The 21,984-nt window shown below is 32.2% G+C and overlaps 6 protein-coding genes across 7 annotated transcripts; 5 read left to right on the top strand and 1 right to left on the bottom strand.

The window, feature by feature from the left end:
• Positions 1 to 858: 858 nt before the first annotated feature.
• Positions 859 to 3,025, top strand: LOC149679826 (uncharacterized). Its single transcript, XM_089835702.1, has 7 exons — positions 859 to 1,087; positions 1,440 to 1,477; positions 1,711 to 1,770; positions 2,701 to 2,724; positions 2,804 to 2,830; positions 2,900 to 2,926; positions 2,990 to 3,025. Exons 1-7 carry the CDS (start codon positions 937 to 939, stop codon positions 3,023 to 3,025), a joined length of 363 nt encoding a protein of 120 aa, XP_089691828.1. The 5' UTR covers positions 859 to 936.
• Positions 3,026 to 4,762: 1,737 nt separating this feature from the next.
• On the top strand, positions 4,763 to 6,385 carry LOC149679825 (uncharacterized). Its single transcript, XM_089835765.1, has 7 exons — positions 4,763 to 5,053; positions 5,719 to 5,756; positions 5,823 to 5,882; positions 5,960 to 5,983; positions 6,067 to 6,093; positions 6,174 to 6,200; positions 6,266 to 6,385. Exons 1-7 carry the CDS (start codon positions 4,921 to 4,923, stop codon positions 6,302 to 6,304), a joined length of 348 nt encoding a protein of 115 aa, XP_089691891.1. The 5' UTR covers positions 4,763 to 4,920; the 3' UTR covers positions 6,305 to 6,385.
• Positions 6,386 to 7,070: 685 nt separating this feature from the next.
• Positions 7,071 to 8,133, top strand: LOC149679824 (uncharacterized). 2 transcript variants are annotated; one of them, XM_089835764.1, is made up of 7 exons: positions 7,071 to 7,176; positions 7,299 to 7,426; positions 7,520 to 7,557; positions 7,630 to 7,689; positions 7,761 to 7,805; positions 7,875 to 7,901; positions 7,967 to 8,133. In XM_089835764.1, exons 2-7 carry the CDS (start codon positions 7,372 to 7,374, stop codon positions 8,006 to 8,008), a joined length of 267 nt encoding a protein of 88 aa, XP_089691890.1. In that variant the 5' UTR covers positions 7,071 to 7,176; positions 7,299 to 7,371; the 3' UTR covers positions 8,009 to 8,133. The 2 variants fall into 2 exon arrangements, with proteins under 2 accessions (XP_089691890.1, XP_089691889.1); XM_089835763.1 differs by having other exon boundaries at positions 7,094 to 7,426.
• A 2,045-nt stretch (positions 8,134 to 10,178) lies between these two features.
• Positions 10,179 to 11,610, top strand: LOC149679823 (uncharacterized). Its single transcript, XM_089835762.1, has 7 exons — positions 10,179 to 10,398; positions 10,481 to 10,533; positions 11,044 to 11,094; positions 11,224 to 11,244; positions 11,325 to 11,345; positions 11,432 to 11,461; positions 11,535 to 11,610. The coding sequence occupies exons 1-7, from the start codon at positions 10,287 to 10,289 to the stop codon at positions 11,556 to 11,558; spliced, it is 312 nt and encodes a 103-aa protein (XP_089691888.1). The 5' UTR covers positions 10,179 to 10,286; the 3' UTR covers positions 11,559 to 11,610.
• A 3,802-nt stretch (positions 11,611 to 15,412) lies between these two features.
• LOC149679822 (uncharacterized) lies at positions 15,413 to 16,406 on the top strand. Its single transcript, XM_089835646.1, has 7 exons — positions 15,413 to 15,566; positions 15,670 to 15,707; positions 15,782 to 15,844; positions 15,933 to 15,956; positions 16,030 to 16,050; positions 16,108 to 16,134; positions 16,311 to 16,406. Exons 1-7 carry the CDS (start codon positions 15,431 to 15,433, stop codon positions 16,338 to 16,340), a joined length of 339 nt encoding a protein of 112 aa, XP_089691772.1. The 5' UTR covers positions 15,413 to 15,430; the 3' UTR covers positions 16,341 to 16,406.
• Positions 16,391 to 19,090, bottom strand: LOC149679821 (pseudouridine-5'-phosphatase-like). The gene is made up of 4 exons (XM_089835645.1): positions 18,880 to 19,090; positions 18,052 to 18,270; positions 17,085 to 17,308; positions 16,391 to 16,813 (listed from the first exon to the last, which is right to left on the bottom strand). Exons 1-4 carry the CDS (start codon positions 18,947 to 18,949, stop codon positions 16,619 to 16,621), a joined length of 708 nt encoding a protein of 235 aa, XP_089691771.1. The 5' UTR covers positions 18,950 to 19,090; the 3' UTR covers positions 16,391 to 16,618.
• Positions 19,091 to 21,984: the final 2,894 nt, after the last annotated feature.

Raw genomic sequence — 21,984 nt, 5'->3', positions numbered from 1 at the left:
AATAAATTGACATTTTCCGTGATGTTCTATTTGTTCAAACTTAAGTCTTTTAAAGTAGGAAGGCAATTATGTAGATCTTAATTGAACAATGGCTTCATTGAAGACACCAAAGCCAGAAAGCGATAACTTGAAGTTTGGTATTATTATTGTAATTTCAGTAATTTTTTTTAACTAAAAGCGTAAGTGGACCCCTTAATTAAACTAGAAATCATCGTCTTTTAGTATTTTTACACCAGAAGGGGATAATAGAAGAAGTATGCCACTCTGTATCCTCTTAATACTCTAGTTATGAAATTACATGATTCTTCCTAGGCTGACCCCCTTTTTGTTAATTTGCTCTCCCGCTCATCAAACTTAATTAAGATGGGTATATAACTATCGCACCGTGCTAGGGTGAATTCTAAAATTACTGTTTGGTATTTACTAAATCCCCAGCAATCAATTAACCCACAAACCTTCGTTGTTTTGACGTGCATGAGACAAAAAAAACCACAAGCGCATGCGCATATGCGCCTTGGTTGGCAAATAGCTAAGCAGCGTTAATAGAGTAATGATGAGCTAGGAACTATTTACAGGCCATATGTGATTCGGTTTAGTAACCTTGCTATAATAAACGTTAATTCTGATGATGTTGGGAATTAAGAATCATGTTACAATTACTAAGGCCGCTTTGTGGTGGTACACTTCTCTCGAAGAGAAGCATATTATATAGTTCTGATTATAAAATTACAATTCCGCTTACGACTTTAAGTTATGTACTGAAAGATACATCGTCGCGAAAAATATTTGAACATCTTTATTTGATAATACCGCGAAACAGTTGCGGAATTTTTAATGAGCGGCGGTATAAGTTTAATATTGTTACATCCCAGTTCATTCTCGTTCGAACATTCAGCAAAACTTCATTCCTCGATTAACTATTATAACTATATCAAAATGTTTAACTATCAGTCTCTATTTTGGGCCTTTGTTCTATGTGTGGTTATATCATCAGCCAATAATGATATGGGAGAACCTGGATCCGAGAAATTCGTGGGTCTTTGCGTTAAAGCATTGGAAAAATTTGACTACATTAAATCTCAACATGGTAAGTTTCAATTTTAGAAATAGAACCGAAATAGTCAAAATATATACCGCTAATTGGAATCATTGTGACCCATGTCTCATATTCATTTCTATGCGTGTTACTACTGCTATAGTAAGATTGTCGAAAAGAAATTTAATTCCCTAACTTCCATGGTTTTCCAGGAAATGTAGAGTTAGCTACCAGAGATTTAAATACGTCATTAACTTTTGTGACGTCGATAGTGAATTTTTGAATTTTTAATGATTAGTGCATCTATGTTTTTTGGCATTGTCAACTTTATTTTTACCTTTTATTCTAGCATTGCCGATTTTGAATTTAAATTTTAGATCATAAATTTGAATTTTAATTCCAGGTACAATTAAGACCTTACTCGACGGTGAATGCAAGGAGGTAAGGTTTACTACAAGTGGTCGGATACTTGAAAGTTATTTATCTAAAACCGTATTTCAAATTTCTAGTAAATTAAAATTTTTCTCTATAATTTAGTCTTAGTCACTTAATTAACGTACAGCATTGTTAATTAAAAAATTGTGTATTAGATATATAATGGCGGGTATCTGAGCTATAGTATTAAACTTGAAAATTATTATAATTATTTTTATTTTAATATTTTAAATTATTAGGGGTATTTGAAAATGAGGGAGGAAGTATACCCAATTGTAGAAAAACGTCTAGCAAACAAAGTGAGTGATTTCAACTGCAAAAACTCATTGCACTTCTTCACAGAAAAAAATATATAAGGGCATAATGGGGCAGGACCACAGCCCGCATGATCACGTGACAAAATAAACCTCCTAACACCCTCTAGTGTTTACCAGTGATACTATCCCACTATTTTAACTTCACGTGGCTGTTTATAAAAAAATATATCCAATATGGCGGACAAAGAAATATGGAAAATTGTAGTTAACGCCCACTCCGTGTTTGCGCGTGGCGCCTATGACGTCATAGAAAAACCTCATTTAGGAAAAGTTCATTAATAATTAGCTGAATCAACGAAAAACATTTTTAGAATCGAGCTAAAATTTAAATGATCATTGTTGTAGCTGAGTCCACATAAATTCCTCTACATGGGGAATTTTATCATACTTAATTTCATCGTTAAAATAAGCTTTTGAACTTTAGTTAATTAACCCCCTAATTATACAATATTTTTCTTGAACTGGTTCAATAAACTAACAATTCAACAGCTTCATGTTCAAATTTTTGTTAAATTCTGGGTTAGAATAATATCAATTCCTCGGGTAATATTGGCATTAAAAAATAATGAAAAAATTTCAGCTTACCATTTAAAACAAATCCACAACTATTATTAGGCAGTTTCCATCTAAGATTCGTCTTTCAAACTTAAACGTGGCGAAATTTCACATTGAAACGTAATTCTGTATCGTTCAAAATTCACAAACCAAATGGTAGGATCTCGAAAGGGCACGAAACGATCACGTGGCTAAAAAATTGCAGCGGCAAAAATTAGCGGGAACTTCCTGTGAACTTTAAGCCCAAAGTCTAAGACAAAAAATTACATATTATTTTTATAACTAAAAAACTACTTAAACAATTAAGTCATAAAAACGCAAAATTAAAATACCTTGGTTTTATTTATGTTATTTTAGCCTGATGAAAATCAAATGAAAGAGGTAAAAAAATTTAGTTTTAATTGAAATTAAATTTAATCTAATTTTTTTTTGTTTTTTTTTTTGTTTTCTGGTGTGGTAGATTTGCAAAAGTGAAGAAGTAGCCTCAGTAAGTATGAAATAATTAAATACCTAAGTAGAGCCTCTAAAAAATAATTGCATTTGTTTCAATCTTTAGCTTTTCCAGAAGTACATTGAAGCTTTTGTAAGAATTTAAATTTAAGTGGTTCCTAATTATTTAAACTAATTGTTTTCAAAAATATTTCAGATATGTTTGAAGAAACTCGCCGAGCAATTTGAATAAAAACTGACATATCTCCACCACACTGGGACGTTTTTTTAAATATGATTAATGTATTTGTAAGGTCAAAGGTTACAAATTTCCATTTTGGGGTTTGTTCAAAGGAGATTTGGAAACTTAATTACTATGACCTTAAAAGTACATTGATTTTTAGTTCCTTGAATTGAATGTTCCCGAATTACATTTAACTAAATAAATAATGATAAGTAATTTTGTCCTTGTTTTGGTATAATTTCACTATGAGATACATAACCTACAAATTAAGTACCATTGGGGTCATCTCATGGTTTTACAGTTTAAAACCCGGGTCAAACATAAAAGCAAATAGAGAGTATTACGTCACGCCCTTCAAAAGTCTTACCACCGTTCTGGAAGCCATATTGGTGGTTTTCAGCTTTCCACCTGTGTGCATTTAACCCAGTATGGCCGCGCAAATAACGTCACGAATCTAAGCTCCACCCCTAATTGAATGCTCTCAATAAGGCGCTGTGTATTACTCTCTGTTATTTGCATTTGCGTTTGGTGAAATATCAAACAATCTAAAGGCCTTTTCAGACGTACAACTTTTTAACTCATTTAGATGAGTCATCTTAAGTTGAGTAAACTTGTTGAGGCGTGTGAATAGAAGTTTAACAATTTGAATCACCAAATTATAAATTTATCACGGAGCAATTTTTGCTGACTTAACTGTTTGATCAATCTAGTTTAGTCAAAAGTTTTATCGTCTGAAAAGGCCTTAAGTGTCAATTTATGTTTTTCATTGGTTCTCAGATTATTGTATCGCATTTGGTTATTGTTAAGTTTTGAGTTTAAGCCTCAAACGTGTACGTGCAACTTCCTCCAACCTCATTTTAGACAAAACGTGACTCGTAAGTCACGGTGAAACGCACTGATCTAGATTAATGCAAACGCAAACACCACTGCCTCAGACAAGATTCCATTAAAAACGAAATCACGCAAGGTCAGCAGTTGTTAAATGCGGTTTTTTTTTGTTTTTTTTTTCAATTAAAACATTGATCTAGAAAAATTATGATCAAAAGAAATTAGATGTTTCTCCACAACCGATACTTAATCGTTCTTCATACCAGAAGATTATAATTTATTAAGCTCTATAGAGAGGGAAGTATGTAACTCAGAGGAATTTCCAGAGATATCCCTTCTTATGTAAAAGATTTAGTTGGAACTCGAAACTAACCCTTATTTAAGGCGGTTTAGCAAGAATCAAACCTGCTTAAACATTATTTTGATTTAGCAATTATTTTGTAATGAATAAGTTAATAATTTAATAAGTTTGGTTTTTATGGGGAGTGACGTCAAAGTTTGGTTGGTGGAGTGGGAACGGCACTCAAAACAGATATTGTTGATATAGCCAATGAGGCAACGTTTCTTGAGCTATGGTTAGAACTTATGAAAGAATGAACATTTTCATTGATAATTCGGTCTCTTTAAACATTGTCTTAAGAAATTGGCATCACACCTTCACCTCAAAATAAACTTTACGCCCCTTACGCTTTCAGCATAGCGCCATCAGAGGTTGCACACTTCCCCCGAAAGAATGAGAAAAAAAACATCTAATTGTGCTTCATGAAATTATCTTTCTCTATAGTATTTATTCACCTTTAATTAAAATAAACAGTAATTACTGCCCATAATTCCTTACGTCAAGACAAAACACGTACGACGGAAAATTCTATTGGTCGAATATTAAAATTGCGATGTCGAAGGACAAAGAAAACCAAATTTCTGTTAATTTGTTCACCTTTCTTTAATGAAGTTTTCTAAAGTCATTAGCTAAATATCAATTAAGATCTCGTATTTATAGCAAGTTTTCCTTTAAAAGGAAGATTCACTCGGCAATAATTTCTCTTTCATTAAAGTAATTGTGATTAAGATTAAAAATGCTGAAATTAGTTGGAGTTTTGTTGGTCGCGACTTTGATTTCGTTGGTCTTTGCTGGTGACGATGATGCTGCCTATATCTATGGTTGCGAGATTTTTCTGCAGAAATACGATCAAATTAAGCCAAATAAAGGTAAGAAATGTCTTAAATAGATACTCTGAGTCGTTTTTCATTAAAATATGCCACCATGGAGCAATATTTAAGGCGATATAGATAGAATTAATGAATTTTTAATGAAGTTTTCGTTATGACTCCAGTGAAATTACTCCATGTAAATGGCATTACCTAACCTGACCTGACCTAAGATAGTCTAACCTAATTTTTTAACGTTTTAAAATCAGTACCTAGTGCTTCCATTTAAATACAGGATGTTTCTGATAAGTCTGGTGATGGCATAAATTAAGGGGGATGTAACATTCTTTGGGAAATCAATTTTGAGTCAAAAATGTTCTATACTTCTATCGCCTCCATTTTGTTGGCCACTAGGGACAATGATGTTTTCGAGTTAAGATTGTCGTTGGAGTATTTTACGGATGACCCCTTAATTAAATTTAATTAAGAAACTGATTAAGACAATTATTTGTAATTTAATTTAATTAAGGGGTCATCCCTAAAACACTGAGTTAAATCATAACTCGAAAACAGCATTGTCCCTTGTGGTAAACAAAATGGATATATAGAAGTATAGAACATTTTCGACTCAAAATTGATTTCCCAAAGAACATCCCACTTAATTTATGCCACCAGACTTATCAAAAACAATTTAATTCTAATAAAATTTATATATTTAATTTTAGTTATGATTAAGACATTAATAGCTGATGACTGCCATGACGTAAGTACACCCGTAATACCACTAATTAATCTTAATTAATTAATTTATATCATTATTAAAATTTAGGATTATGTTAAAATGGCCGATGAGTGTTACCCAATTGTGGAAAAATTCTTGGAAACTAAAGTAATTAGTTTAAAATTAAATTTAAATAAAATTAAAAAAATTAATCATCTTCCTTTCAATCGAATTAAAATTATCAGCCTGACGAAGCCGGGATGACAAAAGTAAGTAATTGATAACTAAGCCCTATTTCAATGCTATATTGCGATCATATTAACATTAATTTAAATAATTAACCCTTTTTAAGCAATGTTCAAGTGAAGAATGGATCACGGTATGTTAATTAAACCTTTAAGCTATTCCTCCTACCTTATTAATTATTCTAATTATATAATTTAATTTAAAAATTATTAGATGATGACCAAACATAAGCGTGTTTGGGTAAGAATGAATACTTTAAATTAAAAATCAGTAATTAAATTTAATTGTAATTTAATATTTTACAGAAATGCCTTCAAGATTTGGCTGCTCAGTTTGCCCAATAAAATAATTAATTGCGAATTCAATTATGTCTTTTAAGTTAACTGTAATTAATACGTTAAAATAAAAAATAATAATGATTGAAGTATTAATATTAATTAGGACATGTGATGTTTCTATGACGTCTCAAAATAACATGGAGTAATTAACTTTTGAGGGATGGTAAATGGTCCTTTTTCAAAAGGTCAAGGGGTTAAAATAGTCTGGTGTGTTAATTACCTTGATTACATGATGGATATGTTGTTAACAAACATGCATTTAATTAAGATGTGTCTTCAAAAAATACAGACCATCCAAATTTGGAGGACTGGTAACCTTTGAAGCCCCATCTAACGTCTTTGTCTTTCACATACCGTCCTATCAATGTTCCGTTTTAACCCTAAATTGAATCAAGAAGTGATATCTAGTTTATTAGAGAGGAGGTATAAATTCGCCACATTTCCAGCTTTATCTCCAGTCCAAACGTAGGTCCGAAGTTAATCCTCGCCGCCTCTAAATTACAACCAGCATCTCATTGGTTCTTGAAAACTCACGTCAGCGCGACGCCAATGACAACGAAAATTACGTATTTTCCGACTGAGGAGAGGCGAAATATCCCGGCCTCCTTTTTCGTCCCCCCTTGTATTTTGAAAAGGGGACTGGGAGTATGGTGCTTGAATACTTAGGCATCTTATACCCCCCCCTAATAAACTAGACATCACTTCTTGGTGAACAGACGATAAGGATGTACTAAAAATTCCTTAGATGAGTTTTAAAACCAAATTCTTTTACAAAGATGACAAAAAACTAAAGGGGGTGATAAGAGGGTGTTGAAGGTGTACCACGTGACACACTACAGGGTGGAAGAGGTGTAAAAAATAGACCAGGACGACTTCCGGTCCGTTTTTAAACAAGTGTTTATATATCGCCATTAAAGACAAATCTGTTTCATTAATTAACCTCTTCGAATTCGGAATTTTTTTTAATTTTCGGTGTAGTACTCATCATGTTTCATTTCAGACACCTGTTAATTATTGCCTTGTTAATTATCGCGGGTTCTAATGAGGTACATCGAGCCAAGAAGCATAAGTTGATGGAAGGCTGCATCGAATTTATTGATGATTACAAAATATTCAAGAGAATTTCTTGTAAGTATTGTTTTGATTAAATTTAGATTAAACCATAAGTTTATAAGATATGTTACATGATAAGTATGACACTTCCTATACTTTTTTTTAAAGATATTGTTACGGTATTAATGACTGATGAATGTGTGGAAGTAAGTATATTAATTAATCTTAGATTTAATAAAGGCAATTAATTTTAATTAAGCCCATTTATTACTATATAGGCTATAGGAAAAATTGGGGCGATTTACTCTCTAGTAGATAAATATCTGGATTCTGGAATGGTATTTTTAACTTGGTTTTAAACGTAATTAAGTTAATTTCTAATGTGAATTTAACTTTCACTTAATTTTAGACTGATTTGAAAACGAAACGGGAGTACTGTAAGAAGTTAACACCGGTAATGTTTGATAATGATCAATGAAATTTAAATTAATTACTTAAGTTAATTACTTTCATTTAATTTCAGATAATGGCAAAACACGAATTTGCAATGGTAAAGAAATCTCCCTTTTTTTCTTCAATTTAAGCCTAATTTAAATAAAATTAAAATTAATTTAGATTTGCCTGAAGAACGTCGCGAAAATTCGATACGGCCGATGATGATTAATTTCATCTACAACTTAATTAATAATTAAATACAATTAAAGTGTTTTAATTGTGGATAGAAAAATGTATCCAATTTTAAAAATAAACTTAATTTTTAAATGAATTTTCAGGAATAAAAATTTTTTACTTTAAACTACTTAACACACAACATAATTAAATTAAGTACTTAACTTACCACCAAAACAATTTTTACTTGTCCTTCCTGCACAAACAATTACAATGACGAAGCAAATGTAGTTTCACTACCGCCCCTACAGTTGAACAGCACCAAATACGAAAAACCATAATTTATTCAAACAAATTCACAAGCAGACGTTTTTTTAGGCCAAATTGTTGGCCAAAGTATGCACTAGTAAATACACTTTTTTTACAACATTGACGAGGGAAAAAGATCATGTGACACCCTTAAAATAGGCCTATAATTATGGTTCGTGAGAGCATAAGTTTATAAGATATGTTCCATATAAGCATGACACTTCGTAATCGTTCGTAATGCTATAGCATAGAGACTTACAGCTCGAAATAACGTGTTCGAGGGAGAACGACGGAAGCGAGAATTGAAGTACTACACTCGGACATGGTTAGTTTTGCAGGACTTCCATCTAGCTCCTATTTAGTCTGTATTACTAAGCCTTTGACAACAGCGCCTCATGCACCAGGCGTATGTCGCTTTACCTCGAATCTATGACCTACCTCAATCACTTCAAAATTACAAGCTCCAGTTTCTAAGTTAACAGATTTTACAAACTTATGGCCAACATATCTTATAAACTAATGGTAACCCCATTTCACCTAAAAGCTGTTGGGTTATGTCAGAATTAGCTGTGTCTCCATGCTTGGTAAAAACCCAACTACTTTTAAGTAAATAGGGGTGTTAACATATTTGAATTTTAAAAAAATATATAAAATCCCGAATGACGATTGAGAAATTTAACATATTTAAACATCTTGTATAACTTGCACGAAAAACAAGCTAGATCATTAAGGAAAAACCCCATTTAATACTTAAGTAAATAGGGGTGTTACCCTGACTTGATGTCACGTTGAACAAAAATTCCTACAATCTCGACCCTTAAACCACGTTAGGGTCAAGAACCATATTCATAGGTTCAAGAGGTCAGTTGGTACTGTTGGTCACACTGAACCCAACAGAGCCAACGCTAAATTTCCATCAAAATCTAAAGTAGCTTTACATAATCGCACTCTATTTTTAACAAAACCATATGTTTTTAAGCAAATAAAGGTCAGACCATATTGAAATTTTAAAAAAATGAAAATGATGAAGAAATCTAACTTATATTTGAACAACGTTTACTACTTGTGAACAATACGAATGCAAGGACAGACAATAATCTAGATCATAACAACAAAAAAACCCAATTGCAAAAGAGCCATTAACTTTTATGGAAAAATATCGAAATAGGGTATTACCATTAGTAACATACTAACAATAAATATGACAGTGCAGTCATCAGCGTACGCTCTTTTCAATCTACCCATTTAATAGTACCACACTTCTGCTATACAAGAAGTTTCTGTAAGGTTTATGAAGGCTTATATGTGTTACCAGAAGTAAGATGAGACTTGAATTACTGAGCTAACCAAATTCTTCACTCGGCGAAAGTGAATATTCTTGATAACGCTTGGCCCTCTGGTAGCGGTTTCTGAATTTTCCCCCTCCAAAACGTGAGACGCTCGTGGCGGTAGACGACCGAACTAGATTCAAGCACCCGCGTCCGTGTTCCGCGGCTTTAGGTTGAGGGGAAGACGGTAGGAAATGTTTTTGGAACTCGACCAATTTTTTTCTCTCTAGTGTAGGCGCGATGGAAGCGGCATACAATCCTCAAATTTTTTCACTATAGTGCCAGGATCTACTACCAATCCTACAGCTCTTTACTTCTATAGTCTCATCTTACTTCTGGTGTTACTGAACATGATGTTAAACTGAATGTCATACTGAACAAGTTGTTAAACCGAAGTTCACACTGAACACGATGTTAAACCGAATGTCATACTAAACACGATGTTAAACCGAATGTCATACTAAACACAATCTTAAACTGAATGTCATACTTAACGTTGTTGTAACACCTATCAAGAATTAGCAAACATGTTTGTTCAGGCCATAACAGAATGTTTATCGTGATAAGTATCATTAAGAAATGCCAGGCAAGAAAAATTAGGTAGTTTAGTATAAATACCAGTTGGTCCGATAAGAGATTTCTATCTTTCCTTTGGTATCAAATCAAAGCGTTATCTTCAAGTTATCATCATGAAATTTCTAATTGCCGCCGTTTGCCTCGTCGCTTTAGTGGCTCTGGCCAATGCAGGAGGAGATTGGTGTAAAAGCAAGGAAGTTGTTACGAAAATGTGTGGACCAGAAGGTAAAGATTTAAAGAAAGATCTTAAGTTACAATGTGGCCTGCAAATTTGAAACCACCTTTTTTTTTCTTTTAAATATTGCAGGAGAAGCCATGAAGAAAAAGATGGCGGAAAAGATGAGTGACGAATGCAAAACGGTGAGAAATAGTAAAGTTTTTCTACGTTTATCTACGTGTACTGTTACATAAAACAAACCTAGATATCGGTGGAGCGTGTGTTAGTTCATTTGTTTGTTAGTTAGTGATGTGCTGAGTAACATGTTTAGAATAGATTTTGTAGCGTTAAAGGTCCGTTCAGACTAGAGTAAAAATATATAATCTTATGTTCCCCTCGGTCGCCTTGTTAATTTCGTTTCGGTCGCACCATTTTGTTTATTTCCCTGTTCAGACACGAGAACAGACGACTTAAAACGATTTTTTTGAACCAAGACTTTAGACTACTAAAATAGCCCAATCGAAAACGTTTCATGTATCGTCTGCTAAAGCTTAGCTCACTCGATCACGCGTCAGTAAGGCATGATCGATTGTGCTATGGCTAAAGAAAAGGCGCTAATTTTGTAGACTATTAACCACACGTAGATATTAATATTATGTAATCGTAATTTTCTTGTAGTTTTAACTAACCAATCAAATTTTTTCGTTTTATAGAAATTGATGCCATATAAAGAAAAATGCGACAAAATCTGCACCGATTTCAATGTAATTTGAATTGAATCAGCTTCGTTAGGGGATCAAAAGCGACTCCATTTAATTTCTTTTGAACTCCCCTCTCAAAGCTCTCAGACCTAATTATTTAACATAATTAATAATGATTACAATTATTTTCAGGCTGATGGCGATTGGCAAAAGGTAGAGTGTTCACTAATCTTTAATTTCTAATTTGATTAGAATATATTTTTTTACTAATTACTGATAATTTTTAATCACAGGCTTGTGACGCCAAGAAGGCTGTAAGATTTGTTACTTAATAATAATTAACTTTCATTACTTTTAACTATTTTAAACATAAAACTAAATTTCATTTTCATAATTGCAGCTTTTTGGAGAAATCAAGACTGCCCATCCAGTAAGTTATTAAATTTCGCAGTAATTATAAAAATTACTAATTACTAATTAATAATTATTAAATAATATTGCAGGATTGTATGAAGAAACCAGAATAAAAATTGTTATTCAATATAAGTGATTGTATAAATAAATTGTAATTTGAAAGCATATTTCTTTTTCTGAATGACTTTTAACTTATACCCCATAAATGTCACAATAAGTTTTCTAAATTCTGATGTTTACCCTGCCTTTAAGTAAACAACAGCTGATAAACAAATGCTTTTAAGCGTGAACAAATTTAAAAATTATCCGATTTAACAAAACTCATTTAAAATAGCCCAAAATCAAAGGCTTAGTAATGCAGACTAAATAAGAAGATGGACTGCAAAATTAACCGAGTGTAGGACTTCAATTCTCGCTTGTCGTTCTACTTAGAACTAGCTGAAGCTGTAGGTCTATGGGTAGCATTACGATGTATAGGTATTGTCATACTTATGGAAGGAACATATCTTATAAACTTATTACTAAACCATTGTAAAGTTTACTTTAATTTAGGAATTAACTCGCCAATAAAATTAACATACCTAGAAACTAGAATCTTGATAACAAATATGAAATGCATATTTTTAGGCCTATTAATGCGATACTAGTCTCTGTTCACTTCAAACCACACTATCTTCCTACCAGGCTACCACCCCTGGTGTTGAAAAAAAGTAAAATAGAAAATCAGGACACAATACAAGCTAAAAATTTACCATAATCCTATTCAGCGCCACTGGCGGAGAGTCTGGAAACTACTCCCATAGAGACTGAGTAACTTCCCGCCAGGTGACTCAAGAGCCGCGCCATCTGATGGTGATTCTGCGAACCTTCGTAAGTTACCCATTCTCTATAGGAGTAGTTTGAATAAGATAAGGCCTAGTGGTTTCTAGAATTTAGGTCAAAATTAGGTCTACGAAAAAAAGAACCTAAAAGAAAATTCTAATAGTAGCTAATAGGTCTTTTCAAAAGGGTTTCGAAGTGTCTTCTAGTGTAAACACAGCTTCAGAGACACGATCTAAGGTCTAAGCCAGTTTCGAATTAAGAATATTTTTAGACTACTCCATAGGACCAGTATCGTTAAAAATAATAAACTGGTCCTTAAGACTGGTCCCCATTTGGTTTCGTTCGCATAGATTTGCAATTAATAAACTGGTGCCGAGAACCAGTAACCCCATGCACTTCTTGAATTTAAAAACTGACTTAGAACCAGAGAAAGTGTGCGCCACTTTGAAAAATAATTCCTACAATGGGACCCTTCAACCGCGTTCGGACCCAGATCCATATTCAAAGGTTAAAGAGGTCAGTGAATGGTTAGACATATTGAACCCAACACCCATTTTCCATCAAAAAGCTAAAAATACCTTAGCATTAACCATGATTTTACAAAATCTTACGTTGTTTAAGCAAATATGGGTCACACCATATTGAGATTTTAAAAAAATGTACATGATGAAGAAATCTAACATATATTTGAACAACGTTAACGACTTGTAAATAATCCGAACACATGGACACACAATAATCTAGATCATTACAAAAAAACCAACTCCAAAAGGCCCATTAACTTTTGTGGAAAATTTTAAAATAGGGTATTACCATTAGTAACATACTAACAATAAATATAATGATATGCTTCTTAGAAAAACAGGTGAAAAAAGGGTAGGACAAGGGTGTTACTGATACGTCTACCGTAAATTAAAAAGTGGTGTGTTCTTGGGGTTAAGAACATGGGGGTCTACAACATTCAATTACAGAGAAGGCTGGTATGACTAACTGAACACGATGTTAAACTGAAGGTCACACTAAACACGATGTTAAACTGAAGGTCACACTAAACACGATGTTAAACTGAAGGTCACACTAAACACGATGTTAAACTGAAGGTCACACTAAACACGATGTTAAATGAATGTCACGCTGAAAACGATGTTAAACTGAATGTCACACTAAACACGATGTTAAACTGAAGGTCACACTGAACACGAAGTTAAACTGAAACTCATGCTGAACATGATTTTCAACTGAAGGTCACACTGAACACGATCTTAAACTGAATGTCATACTTAACGTTGTTGTAATACTTATCAAGAATTAGCAAACATGTTTGTTCAGGCCATAACATAATGTTTATCGTGATAAGTATCATTAAGAAATACCAGGTACGAAAAATTAGGTACTTGAGTATAAATACCAGTTGGTCCGACTGGAGATTTCTATCATTCCTTTGATACCAAATCAAAGCGTTATCTTCAAGTAATCACCATGAAGTTTCTAATTGCCGCCCTTTGCCTCGTCGCTTTAGTAGCTCTGGTCAATGCCGGAGGAGATTGGTGTAAAAGCAAGGAAATGGTGACGAAAATGTGTGGACCAGAAGGTAAAGATTTAAAGAAAGATTATAAGTTACTACATGGCCTGCAAATTTAAAACGGTTTTTTATTTAATTTTTGCAGGAGAAGCAATGAAGGCAAAGATGGCCGAAAAAATGACTGCCGAATGCAAAGAGGTGAGTCAACGTTTATCTACGTGTTCTGTTACATAAACTAAACCTAGATATTGGAGTGTTTGTTTGTGTGTGTGTGTGTGTGGCTTTGTGATAGTCTGGTAAGGCACTAATTTCTAGACTATTAAACACACGTAGATATTAATATTATGTAATCGTAATTTTCTTGTCATTTTAACTAACCAATAAATTTTGTTCACATTACAGAAATTGACGACATATAAACCAAAGGGCGACAAAATCTGCACCAATTTCAAAGTAATTTGAATTTGAAAATCTTCGTTAGGGGATCAAAAGCAACTACATTTAATTTATTTTGAACTCCTAATCTCAAAGCTCACAGACCTAATTATTGAACATACATAATTAATAATGATTACAATTACTTTCAGTCCGATGACGATTGGGAAAAGGTACAGTGTTCATTGAACTTTAATTTCTAATTTATTTAAAAAAAAATTTTTACTAACTACTAATAATTTTTACTCGCAGGCTTGTAAAGACACGAAGGCTGTAAGATTTCTTACTTAATTATAATTAACTTTCATTACTATTTTAATCACAAAACTAAATTTTATTTTTATAATTGCAGCTTTTAGGAGAAATGAAGAGTGCAAATCCAGTAAGTTCATAAATTTCGCAGTAATTATAAAAATTACTAATTACTAAATAACGTAATATTGCAGGATTGCATGAAGAGACCACAATAAAAATTGTTATTCAATATAAGTTATTGTATTAATAAAGAATAATTTGAAAGCAAAACTATTTTGTGACTTATTTTTAAAACTATTACTATTTAATATCACATTAAATTTGCCATAAGTTTATAAGATATGTTACATGATAAGTATAACACTTCCTATACAAGTTCGTAATGCTAGAGACTTACAGCTCGAGATAACTAGTTCGAGAACGACAAGCGAGAATTGAAGTCATACACTCGTGTGTTAATTAATTTTGCAGGACTTCCATCTAGCTCCTATTTAGTCTGCATTACTAATTAGGCCTTTGACAGCAGCGCCTCACCAGGCGTACGTCGCTTCACCCTGAATCTATGACCTACTTCAATCACTTCAAGATTACAAGCTCCAGTTTTTAAGTTACCAGTGACAAACTTATGGAGGAACATTATCTTATGAACTTATGGTTCACTAACTTCTGATGTTTTCACATAAAGATTTAAGCTGTCTTTAAGTAAACAAGCACTGATAAACAAATGCTTATAACCATGACCCAATTTAAAAATTTAACAAACTTATCTTAAATAACCAACCAAAGCAATCAAATCAAATTAAATTAATTTACCCAGCTTAGTTAAAATTAAGATAAAACTAATTACAACTATTTTCCTCTATATAAAAGACCCCCTAAACGTCTCTAATTCATATTCATAAAACCCCACTAAGTTCTAAACCAATTGCTAAAACACGAAATTTTTATAAAATGTTTCGAAGTCCATTTCTAGCTCTGATTTTGGTCATAGGTATTACCCTGTCCAGTACGGCCGCGCAAAAGTTTACCCTGCCAATATGCAAGTACTTGTTAACTAAATACGACCCTGCTATGAAAGAGGTCATTGGTAAGTCATTTTGTACCTTACCAAGGCTTAACCTGTAACTTTGGGTGGGGGGGGGGGGGTGTAAAATTTCGTATTGCTCTAATTGCTTAAAATTACTTATCAGAACAAAAAATTAAGGATTTGGATGAAGATTGTAAAAAGGTGAAGGGAATTATTTTATATAAATTAAATTATGTTGATTTAAAATAATTTAAATTTAATTTAAATACGAATAGACTGTTGAAGGAATTAAGGTAGAGGCCACGCCTATTTTGGATTCTTACATGCAAGGTGGAAGTGTAAGTTATGGGATGTGGTGTTATTATATAATTAAATATGTTTAATTATTTTTAAAACTGATTTTAACCTAATTATGATTTAATTTAGTTTGACGATGCAAGTCAGAACAAGGTAATATACTTTAGTATTGTTGCCATATATAATTAAGATTTAAATACTAATTATAGTTAATTTATAAATTTAGACATGCGACAGTCTAAGTGAGGTATAAAAACCACTAAAAAATTCAAATACCTCTATATACTAATTTTTTATCTTTCAGATTATGAACAAGGACAAGAATTCAATGGTAATTAACCTTAATAATTAGCTTAATTAAGGGTATTTCCTTGAGAAAAAAATGGTTTAGAAACTATTACGTACTTACATGCTTGAAACCAATTAAAATAATATATAGTTTCCAGACCATTTTATTCAATTAACCACGATTAAAAATATACACCTTAATTAAAATTACACTTACAGAAATGTCTCATAAAACTCTCCAAGATGTAACTGTAATTAAAATCATTAATAAATAAATAAATAAAGAATACTGACGCAAGTTTAAAATGCAACTCAAATGATGTTTTAATTAAAACAAATATTGGACAGATAAAATTAGTAACTAATTAACTAATCCAATTGAGTTGGTTTAAAAACAAATTAAATGTCGTTTCGCTTAGATTTGTATAAAAAATACATAAGTAAGGATCGATTACTATATTAACTAATTATAATCTATAAGATATTAATTATAATAAATGTCTTTAAATATTAAAAAGGTATATAATCTAAGCTTCGTTATCCTCATAGTCAAAAGGTGGTAAACCAAACAGTTCTGGTTGAAAATCCTCCATTGATGGTATGACCATCGTGGCCCCTGCATACATTTTAGGGTTCATGCGCTCGTCTGGTACAAGTACCACTTGCATACCAGCCGATACGGCGGCTTTAACTCCATTAGGAGAGTCTTCAAAAACCAGACACTGAAATTTAAACAAAAAGAAATATTAAATAAAATTAAGTTTTCAAAAGTTGAGGGTAAAACAGAGTATGGTGTGTTGACCATCTTGTTATCTTAAGACTGGTTGAAGATTAATGGACACGTTTGTAAACAAACTTATTTGATTAGAATATGGCTTCAAACAACACCGGCCAACCAAATATGGTGGACTGGTAACGTTGGAAGCCCCTTCTAATGTCTGTGTCCAAACATAACAAATCAAGCAGACTAATAAAAGGGTGTTTAATAATTACCTTGGCCGGTCGGGGTTTAGGATCAAACATTCCAGCGCATTTGAGGAATATGTCTGGTGCTGGCTTTCCATTTGTGACGTCAGTTCCGACAACCACGTGTTGAAAGAGTTCCAAAAACTCGGTGTGTCTTGAGAATTTTAATTTCAAATTTTGCCTCGTTGAACTTGTTCCAATCGCGAATGGAATGTTATGGTGTTTAAGATGCAGTAATAGTTTCTTAACACCTAGTTTGAAAAAGAGGAAATAAATTTATATTTTGGTTTTTTGAAAACCCGGCTTTGTGGCTCATTATTTACTGCCATCTACATGTTATACCTAACGATACTTAAGTCTAATTACTAGAAATAATTAGCATTTGATGTTAAATTTAAAACACTGTAGGCTATTTATATTTATATAAGTTATTAAGTTTAAAATTAATGTAGTTAAATCAAATTATGAAATTAAAGTTCATATGTTCTACAATAGATGGCGCTATCGTCTTGAAAAATTCCCAATATTTTCAGCCGGGGGAAGTATATGAAAACTACCTTTGAAGTTTAAAATAATCGGTACTATATCTGTTGTCTTATCTTATACCAAGTTTCGAAACCCAACCCAAAACAATAGATATACGGTTTAACTATAACTCCAATAGCCGATTAAGACGAGAAAAAACCCTTCAATGAAATATTCAAATACCCTTATCTTACAGATAAAGCATTGTAGATTGTGTGAAACGGTAAATAAAAACCGGTTATTTACTAGTTAAGATAAATAGTCAATGCGTTCGTTCCAAGCACGTGTTGAAACTTTCCCACGAACGGGACTTAAATAGGCACTTAACTAAATAGCAGCTGATTTAAATCACTCTACATGCTAACTTCAACTAAGGTTCTAATATACTTTATAATATACTTCTGGTTGGTTCAATTTCATTAATACAATTTAATGGCAATAATGTAATTAAAAATTATGGGAGACTCACCGGGTAAAAATTCGGCAAACGGCAACATTTTCTTGCACATCTTTTCCCATTCGGAAACAAATTCATCAACAGTAATTGGCAAATTTAATTCGTCGATTAATAATTTTGCGGTTCGACGGACGTAAAGACCCAAGGTTTTTTCCTTGAGTTCCCACGTGAACTCGTGGCCATATTTCTCGGTAATTGCAGAAATTGCCAAGGAATATATACGTTCAGTGTCTAAATTAGAAAATTTAGGTTTAAGACATGCAAATCATACATAAATAATTAAATTTTTTTTAATTAACCCTGAACAAACATTAATTTTGTACTAAAATAAAAGCAAATCATACGAATAAATTAATTAATTTAAATTTAATCGATAGATATTTCAATTAACCCTAAATAAACAATAATTTAGTACTAATTATTTGAAAAATTAAATGAGTTTCTAAAACTAATATCCATGACATTTTTCACGTTTATCCTCAATTTGAATTTAAAATTTATGCCGTTTTAAAATAGCATTTTCCAAGGAGTATTTTTATTGGAGTTAGAACGAAAACTCATTTAAAAATTGCATTAAATTTATCTGTATCCCCTTTAACGTTAATATTTCCATGGTGTAGACTGCTAGCTGCCAATGGAAAACGGCAATAGAATTAATTTCCGCAATTAAAACTAAAGTATTATTGCAGAATCAATTTCAATTCACCGCTAGCAATTTACCACCACGAAGCAATCAATATTTTAACTAACTTTAATTCTATTCCCAATAAAATGACTCCATTTTAGAGAAAAAGCCAATTAAAAAATTGGAATTAAATTTAATAAACTTTTAAATCTCACCTAATAAAAGTCCATCCATATCAAAAATGCAATGAGTAACTGGTTGAATTACTAGTAGTTGCAAGTCCATGATTCTCGTATTTAATTGTATTTAAAAAATAATTAAACTAATTTAACATGTATAACCGAACCGTGTCAATTCGAAGAACGAAATAAATTCCGAAAACCAATTCAGTCCTATTTTTATTACAAATTCAAACCGAGTTCTCTCAACTATTTGAACTAGATAGTCAATGGTTTTTATCTGTTAAAAGAATTGCAGCAATCGAAAAAAAGAAAAAAAAATAGACAAGTATTTGACCAATTGTTCTCGCGTAGCCCACGTGAACAACATAGCTTGTTAGTGACGGAGAAGACACGTGTTTTTTAAGAAATCTATATTTGAACTTTACTTATTTGAATTAATAGGCCTTGAGTAATTCGTGAACTGATAATGAAAATAAGTTGTTACAAAAGGTTTTATTTATTTTTTAGTAGAACTTTCCTACAACATAAAGGGTTTAATTGTTTTTTGCAGAATTTTTCCACAGTGTCACCAGACAATTAATGAGCCAATTAAATTAATTTTGAACTGAATCAAACTGAACTGTAAGACAGTCTTTATGTAAATCTTTCACACTATCTGAAAGCGCTTTGGAAACTGTAAAAACCCAGGCTTCTATTAAACTATGCATTTTCTATTTGTGAATAATGTTGTTACAGTAGCCTTTGAATTTCATAGGGCTTACAGATATAAAGGGTAAGTAAAGGTATTTCAAAATAAGCGTTGTTATACCAACCAATGAAACAACAGTCAGAATTATTAATGGGCGTGAAGTGTAGTACGTTCTCAAGCCTGGTATACCCACAAAACCCACATAGGAAATTAACATGGGAGATAAGGTGGCACAATGATTCCAACTAGCTGTATGCATTCCTGTTTAAATAAATCTACGAATTTGAAAATAAACAAACAAATAAAAAATACCCAATCTGATAATTAAGTTTCAGATTAAATCCAAGTTTTTATCGAATTATTTTATGGAAAGTTCCAATGAATGAAAAAATCCGTTGTTTGATTTGTCATGGTTATTTAACTTAAAATGGTTTGGAAACAGTAAACTCCAATAATTCCACAAGGGAAGCAAACACCACATGGACGGTGTCGCCCTCTTGGGTTATTCCTCTCGCACTAAGAAGCACTATTGTTCGTCTAAGTGAATATTTCATACTATGTAAATAACTTACGTTTGCACCATCTTTAGAGATACCATAGGATAAAAGAATTTAAAATATTTCAAAATAAACTTTAGAACTTCCGAAATTTGTTTTTGACAAATATCTATTCTATAAATGTAAGTTTTTTCGATTTCTATCCTGATAATTTTTCCGTTCATCATATATTTGTTTCGGACCAATAATTTCTCTCCCTTTTCGCCACACCCTGTACACTATTCCGCAACCTATATTATCCTTGATCAGTTAAAAATGTTTATCTACTTCAGTAATTTAGAAAATTTTGAAACTATATGAAAAAGGAAATGGGATCAAGAGCCTTTCGATCTCTGAAAATATTTAAAGATAATTTTAAATGAAAATAAACTTTTTATGTTTTTAAGAATTAATTCAAGCCCTCTAGTTACATTTATATATTTATTTTCATTTTTATTTAAATCATGATAATCCGCTTTCCCTTCATTATTCCTTTGTAAAATTAAACAATAGCTTTTAAATATTCATAGAATAATTAAGTTAATTTATTCCAAACTTCAAGAACTTAGTTTTTCAAGTCTCAAGGCACAAATGAAAACTAAACAATCAAAAATGAATTTATTTTCTGAGCTGGCTGGCTTCACTGATAATTTAAGATGAATTCAAAAGGAAATTACTTCGGGAGATGCAAATTATACTGACTAAAGCAATGACTAATGAATTAAGTATGAGTAAAACTAAGTGTATTGTTATGTTACAACTAGTAGAAGTTATTTGGTTATCTAATTAAGTCAAATAAAAATGAACTTAGAAGTTATTAACATCGTTATAAATGTTAATTCGTTACTTTGTTAAACTTAATTATAACATAGTTACAATCACATAATGAGAAAGTATGAGTCTACCATATTGGCATAAATTTTACTATGCGATAATGATGAGAAATATGAAGAGACTACAGCGCCATCTTCGTTTAAATTTCTCAGGCTTAAGAAAATGGAACTTAGTTATAACATAACCTTATAATGAGCAGGTATATTGGCATCAATTCTATGGTACTGGGCGAGAATTATTGGGAAAAACGAAAGACTACAGCGCCATCTTCATTTAAATTTCTCAAACAAAAAATTAAACAGAATAAATGCATGACCTACTGTGACTTCATTCCTTGGTTTAGTCTGGTTACTGGTAGAGATCGTAGTAGGCCATGATAGTTTCCATTTCTGGGAGAAATCCGACACCAGGAGGCGCTCCTCTTCAAAAATAAACCACTTCACCCTTTTATAAAAGGGGTGGTTTTATTACAGAACGGGGTCACGTGGTACTGTATGGTACTGTAGAAATAAATTTTTATTTCGTTTGGAAATCCTCTCCTCTGTGAAAAATACACTGCCACGCCCCCTCTATAATTTCATAAAAGACACGTGCTCGTAGTAAATATCCTTCACTTATGGAGAGCATGATTGACTTATGCTTGAATAGAATAATATTACGCTTAAATTATACGTAGTTCTTTCATAATGGGGTCACGTGGTACAGCGGAAATCAATTTTAATTGGTGGAAATCATCTTAGCCACCAACCCTAGTGTGTAACCCTGGTCGTAACCCGAGACCAGGTGTTGCCATTATGCGGGATAAAAGCCGTCTAAAAAAAGCTATTGAAAATCACAATGGCTCTTGAAAAACGGTATTTTTTATAACTCCACCAGGGTTTAGGGATATACTGAATGTAGAGAGAGCTAAACAAAATAGTTGGGTGTACACTTAAGGGGTCCTTTAGAAAAGTAGGGGCCCCAAAGTACGCGACAAAACAGATTTTTTTTTTGTTGAAATTTTTGCATTGCTAACAAAGTAAACCATAAATCAATATTATAACAAAATTACCATATACGATTTTTTTTTTAATATTTATG

This window comes from Phalangium opilio, unplaced genomic scaffold (assembly GCF_054372755.1).
Source record: "Phalangium opilio isolate 3A_F unplaced genomic scaffold, DU_Popi_V2 ptg000041l_1, whole genome shotgun sequence".
Lineage (NCBI taxonomy): Eukaryota > Metazoa > Arthropoda > Arachnida > Opiliones > Phalangiidae > Phalangium > Phalangium opilio.
Note: the sequence above shows the minus strand (reverse complement) of the source record. Positions and strands in the feature narration are given on the sequence as shown.

Bases quoted from the DNA above. Each gene is read 5' to 3' on its own strand.
- LOC149679825 (XM_089835765.1), top strand. From the start codon at position 4,921: ATGCTGAAATTAGTTGGAGTTTTGTTGGTCGCGACTTTGATTTCGTTG. The intron at 5,757-5,822 runs GTAAGTACACCC...ATTAAAATTTAG, and splicing joins TAGCTGATGACTGCCATGAC to GATTATGTTAAAATGGCCGA. The intron at 5,883-5,959 runs GTAATTAGTTTA...TAAAATTATCAG, and splicing joins AAAAATTCTTGGAAACTAAA to CCTGACGAAGCCGGGATGAC.
- LOC149679824 (XM_089835763.1), top strand. From the start codon at position 7,285: ATGTTTCATTTCAGACACCTGTTAATTATTGCCTTGTTAATTATCGCG. The intron at 7,558-7,629 runs GTAAGTATATTA...ATTACTATATAG, and splicing joins TGACTGATGAATGTGTGGAA to GCTATAGGAAAAATTGGGGC. The intron at 7,806-7,874 runs GTAATGTTTGAT...ATTTAATTTCAG, and splicing joins ACTGTAAGAAGTTAACACCG to ATAATGGCAAAACACGAATT.
- LOC149679823 (XM_089835762.1), top strand. From the start codon at position 10,287: ATGAAATTTCTAATTGCCGCCGTTTGCCTCGTCGCTTTAGTGGCTCTG. The intron at 10,399-10,480 runs GTAAAGATTTAA...TAAATATTGCAG, and splicing joins GAAAATGTGTGGACCAGAAG to GAGAAGCCATGAAGAAAAAG. The intron at 11,245-11,324 runs GTAGAGTGTTCA...TTTTAATCACAG, and splicing joins CTGATGGCGATTGGCAAAAG to GCTTGTGACGCCAAGAAGGC.
- LOC149679822 (XM_089835646.1), top strand. From the start codon at position 15,431: ATGTTTCGAAGTCCATTTCTAGCTCTGATTTTGGTCATAGGTATTACC. The intron at 15,708-15,781 runs GTGAAGGGAATT...AAATACGAATAG, and splicing joins TGGATGAAGATTGTAAAAAG to ACTGTTGAAGGAATTAAGGT. The intron at 16,135-16,310 runs GTAATTAACCTT...TTACACTTACAG, and splicing joins ACAAGGACAAGAATTCAATG to AAATGTCTCATAAAACTCTC.
- LOC149679821 (XM_089835645.1), bottom strand. From the start codon at position 18,949: ATGGACTTGCAACTACTAGTAATTCAACCAGTTACTCATTGCATTTTT. The intron at 18,271-18,879 runs GTGAGATTTAAA...TTTCTAATTTAG, and splicing joins TATGGATGGACTTTTATTAG to ACACTGAACGTATATATTCC. The intron at 16,814-17,084 runs GTAATTATTAAA...TTTAAATTTCAG, and splicing joins CTAAACCCCGACCGGCCAAG to TGTCTGGTTTTTGAAGACTC.
- LOC149679826 (XM_089835702.1), top strand. From the start codon at position 937: ATGTTTAACTATCAGTCTCTATTTTGGGCCTTTGTTCTATGTGTGGTT. The intron at 2,831-2,899 runs GTAAGTATGAAA...TTCAATCTTTAG, and splicing joins AAAGTGAAGAAGTAGCCTCA to CTTTTCCAGAAGTACATTGA. The intron at 2,927-2,989 runs GTAAGAATTTAA...AAAATATTTCAG, and splicing joins AGAAGTACATTGAAGCTTTT to ATATGTTTGAAGAAACTCGC.